The sequence below is a fragment of the Silene latifolia genome, chromosome Y (genome assembly GCF_048544455.1).
Source record: "Silene latifolia isolate original U9 population chromosome Y, ASM4854445v1, whole genome shotgun sequence".
Classification (NCBI taxonomy): Eukaryota; Viridiplantae; Streptophyta; class Magnoliopsida; order Caryophyllales; family Caryophyllaceae; genus Silene; species Silene latifolia.
In genome coordinates, this window is record NC_133538.1 from 204807038 (window position 1) to 204812216 (window position 5179).

General features: G+C 34.7%; 1 protein-coding gene across 3 annotated transcripts; it reads right to left on the reverse strand.

The window, feature by feature from the left end:
• Positions 1-690: 690 nt before the first annotated feature.
• Positions 691-4323, reverse strand: LOC141627006 (uncharacterized). 3 transcript variants are annotated; one of them, XM_074440529.1, is made up of 3 exons: positions 4126-4266; positions 1605-1741; positions 691-1425 (listed from the first exon to the last, which is right to left on the reverse strand). In XM_074440529.1, the coding sequence occupies exons 2-3, from the start codon at positions 1632-1634 to the stop codon at positions 916-918; spliced, it is 540 nt and encodes a 179-aa protein (XP_074296630.1). In that variant the 5' UTR covers positions 1635-1741; positions 4126-4266; the 3' UTR covers positions 691-915. The 3 variants fall into 3 exon arrangements, 1 of the variants encoding a protein (XP_074296630.1); XR_012536569.1 differs by lacking the exon at positions 1605-1741 and having other exon boundaries at positions 4126-4323; XR_012536570.1 differs by lacking the exons at positions 691-1425; positions 1605-1741 and adding an exon at positions 2915-3812 and having other exon boundaries at positions 4126-4263.
• Positions 4324-5179: the final 856 nt, after the last annotated feature.

Sequence of the window (5179 nt, forward strand, 5' to 3'; positions counted from 1 at the left end):
TGAAGAATAGGAGGCAGATATAATTACCATTTAAGTTTATGAAATTCACACAAACACAATCTTTCAGAGTTTAAGAGAACATATTCCGTATAATTTAATTGGTAAAATTCATGTAAGACCCTCATCATGTACAAGTCTTGAAGATAAGCTTGCTTTAAATTCAAGTATTTAACGTTGTATTTTCTCGTGTGCATGAATCACATTATAAAGATTCAACAATATTCAGGTTTTTTAGAGAGAAGTGAGTTCAGACTTGACACCCTTGAGTAGCAAAAGTTTCTGTTCTGGGCATAATTATGAGAAGTAGCAACTGAATTTACCAGAGACAGTTTGTTTTTGATTCCGAAATTCTGAAGCTTAAATTTCCCAGTAAATGATCTGGATTTTGCGTTGTTTGAACTTGATAATAATTGGCAATCTTGGTTTTGTCATAAGCTTAGTGGGTGTGTTTAATAGCGGTCGTACTGGCTAATAAAACCATGAACAAATAGAAAACAAAATTTCTATGGGACGATTTACGCATAAACTGACCCAATTTTAAGCAATTAGATGAACACAGTCGTAGACATACCATAAAAGAACGAAAATTCATCAAACTCCTAGTGAGCAGGTTAAAAAAAGGATATACTTCATTAACACAAAAGAAAGAGCATCGGAGTTTTAGTTGCGCGCAAATTCATTAAGGTAGTGTTTGGCAAACAAGAATTCCAATTCCAATTCCAATTCCAATTCCAATTCTCAGAAGTTGTTTGGTTAACCCATGGAATTCAATTGTAAACTTCAATTCCATACTAGTGTTTGAAAGACTCTTGGAATTCATTTGTGATTGAGAAGATACAAGCATAAATCTTAAACTAGTATTAATCCAAATCAATCTCACAAATTTATCCGAGACAAATTTTGAAGCCTACAAACTTACAGGTACATAGTTCGACATATCATCAAATTAGCTCGAAAAAGACAACACAGACTACTAAATACTACAATCACCAACCCCAAGGCACTCCAACACCGAAGTGACTTCAGCATCTCAAAATCGGATAAGGGACCAGTCGTAAACTTTCTAGTAGCCTTCATAACTTGATGTCGGCCAATCCCTTCGACATTTTTCACGACATCATGAATTTCTTGTGGGGTGGGTTTTGGTTTCTCTTTTAGCTTACTTTGAACATACTCTCGGAAACACTCCGTAAAACTTGTTACAACATCTGCTAATTTATCACGCTTTTGCTTCTCTGACTTTGAGGAAGACATGGACTTGTTTGAACTACCCCCTTCACTCTCAAGTTCGTCATCCATAGCTACGGCAGCTTCATCGGGCATCTCTACTCCATCTCCCAACGCTCTATCTGGGCCACACAAAGTGCATATGTCGTCCCAATATTCTATCGACTTATTTTTATAGGGAGCCGCAGGCGGATTCTCCTGTCAAAAGCAAAATCATTGGACATTCATCAAAGACTAAGAATAAAGAGACAATACAACTTTGAAAAACCATTTAACCAACATGTCAGACTCTCTTATTGAGTCAGATCAATTCTACGGGAGCTTCATCGTGCACATACGTTTGTGCAAATAGCAAGAGTGGGCTTTAGGCTGCATACCTGCTTGAACATTAGGGAAGTATTGAGCATATTCAGGAGGTAATGCACATAATATATTTGGTTCAAATAAGCGAGATACTGAAGTTGTCTAGCATTAAATCATTCTTATATTTGGTTCGCGGAAGATCTTCATGCTTCTGAAATTAAAGACGCATCAGATACTGAACTTAAAGACGCATAAGATATTGGGCTTCAGACTCTCATTAAATCATTCTTAATATTTAATTCAAATAAATAAATTTTTTTTTTTTTATATTGTAAAAAAAAATCAATTTATTAAAAAAGAAAGGTTTTTTTGTCAAACACAATCTTTAAAAAACTTTTTTTTCCAAATACCACCTTTAAAAAAAAAAGTTTGTCAAACACAACATTTAATAATTTTTTTTTTGTCAAACACAACCTTTTGGCCAAAGTTTGATCACTTGTAATGCGGTGATTTTCAGTCGATGTTTGAAATAGCAAACGTGGTCGGTTTGAGGTGTTTTTAGACTCGTTGGAAAAGTGGGAGTGTAAGCTTTCCAGGGGTTATCAATATGGTGGCAATAGGTGGCTTTATATGGGGTCTATCGGTGTGTAAAGTAGGGATGGAGGAGCGAAGTGGAGGTAAATACAAATAAAAAAAAGTTGAAAGTATGACTTATTCGTAAGTCAATTTACTCCTCTCGAACCACCACTTGCAAGCAACAACCACCGCAACCACCACAACTACGACCTACCTTGCACTCCCTTCTACCTACATACCAAAATTCAGACCAAATAAAGCATCATAACCCTAATAAAAATCTCACAAACCCCTCCCCCCCGACCAAAAGGTCGTGTTTGACAAAAAATAAATTATTAAAGGTTGTATTTGACAAACTTTTTTTTTAAAGGTGGTGTTTGGAAAAAAAAGTTTTTTAAAGGTTGTGTTTGACAAAAAAACCCAAAAAGAAATTAACATTAGAATGAGAGCAAAGGATCAATTTCAACCATTAACATTAGCATACAGTTGTACAGTCAAACAAAATGAGTATAAAATAAATGAAGAATGAGGCTAATCATTCGATAGTAAAATCAATGCTAAATTAAAAAATAAATTTTACCTTTTATGATCTCCGGGCTTGGTATTCCACAAACATACTCAAAGCTAAGTTATCTCTAAACTTATCCCATTCAACCGTCAAGCGCACGGTGAAAAACGTCATCCTCAACCTCAATATCAACTCCGACTGTATTTGCTATTTCTTCATCAACCTCCGCCAACAAGTCATCCTCATTCATATTTTCATCCCTCACAAAATTATGAAGAATGAAACAGGCATTTATAATTCTAACTTGTGTTTTCTTATCATAAAAGCTACTTTTCCTAAGTTTAAATGGTACCGAGTACGTTAGTAAGGAGCTAAGAAACCCGGTCCATTAGTATACCCTAAGTCCACAAGATAATACTTGTTTGGAACAAGTTTTAGACCATTAGGTATTTGAAGGGCATCACTAAGGACCCTAGGATCTGATGCCGAACCTTCTCAACCCGGTAAAACATAGCTAAAGCGAAGATTGTTATCACACGTAGCTAGAACATTAGTAGTAATATCACCTTTCCTATCTCTATATCTAGGTCGATCTTGCGCTGAGACGGTCATTTCGATATGTGTCCCATAAAGCGTTCCGACAACCCCTTCAAACCATTTCCATTTACTATCTGTGGCAAAACTTAAAGCAGAATCTCTTTCTTTTATGTTATATTGACCTATTTTCATCAGAGCTCTAAGCACCATATGAAAATGAGGACTCAGAGTTTCTCCCGATCGAATATATATATACACAGCCACAATAACCCTATTTTTCAAGTCATGCCCAAGTATATGAAGAAAATAGGCTACAACTTCCTTAATTGTTGACATTTCTAGTTGTCCTTAACCCCCCTTTGATTGCAAAAAATGCGACACAACTTGTCGAAACAATGTCTATCCATTCGCAATTGTTTTCGGCATATGCGGTCGTTCATTAACGAATTCAACCAATATTTTCTTTTTTGAACACGTTCATACTCACACCAAGCTATTTCTTTTTCTCGATGATTAATGTGATGCCATGAGCATAATATTACACTGATAAAACCAAAAATAATCGCAAATAGCTCAACTTCATCATCATAATCCTCCCTAAGACGCTTCCTCGACTGTATAATATTATCATCAACCATTTTTTGTTGTATTAAAGCTCAACCTAATAAGATTATCATCAACCATTCAATCAAATGCAAAACAACAAATCATTATATAAAAATTTATAGAGTACCAGTTATGAACAACCAAACACTACGAGTATGGAAATTACTAATTCTAATCTAGATTATCATTAACAAGATAAAATCAAGTGAATGAGTTACATATAAACGCTATTAAACACAGTACCGCGGAAACAATATAACAAAAATATCATTCAATATCATTCAATCATTCCAATCGAAATCGTAATGAACCCTAATTCACGAAAAAAAGAGACAAAAATTAGATGTAGAATCTTGGTACAAACATACCGTGTGAAGAATCAAGAGAAATTCCGTGTTGTAGAACTATGGATCGATTGATTGTTGGCCAAAATTTACGAAACTAAATTTTTTTTAGGTTTCACCATTGACAATTGTGAGAGGAGAGATGTCGTGAAATGTTAGAGGCAAATGAGGAAACCAAATGACTACCCAATAGAAGGGATTTGAGTGGGTCGTTTTTTACATTAAGTTGGAATTGGGCTGGATTTGGTCAATTTCATTTCCAAATTTTGTAGGTAGCCAAACAGTAGAATTGACCCAATTCTACAATTCATTTCCAAATGTCAGTTGCCAAACAGGCCATAAAAAAGTTTTAAGAAAAAGAAATTCGCTGTCAGAAAATATCTCTACCAAATTTTCAAATCCCATCAAAACTGATATTCACCACAACTCTTTACATTGCAGCAAATAAGAATTTATTGTTCCAGCTTAAAATAAGTCGTCGAACTTTTTCAATAACAAAAGCAAAAATTCTTCTTATTCGTGCCAAAATCTGTGGGCAAACCTAAATAGATACCAAGGTCCTTATTAGCCGGGGCCTTAAGAATTTTAATGCAAGACCTGGTAAGATTAATAGTAGAATTTGGACTAAAGGAGATTGCAGATTTAGAATTATTAATAAGCTGACCAGATGCTGCACAATAAGAATCAAGGATATTCCTTAGCACCCGACATGATTTGTTCGTTGCTTCAATGAAGAAGATGGAATCATCAACAAAAAAGAAATGACTGATAGGAGGTGCAGATCTACAAATTTTAATTCTCTTCAGGTAGTGTTTGGATATACAGAATTAATTTCATTTCCATGATTTCAATTGTAGAAATTGAAATGTTTGAATTCAATTCCAAATCCAATTCCAAAATTACGTTTGGGAAACCCGTGGAATTGGAATTGAATTTGGGCGAGACGGGTATGGGTCGAGACCGTTGGATGTTTTATATTTGAAAAAATTAAATATTGTCTCGAAAAATATGCGATCGGAAAAAATATCATAAATAAAAATATTGTGACGAAATTTGCGTCACAAAATAAAACGTAAGA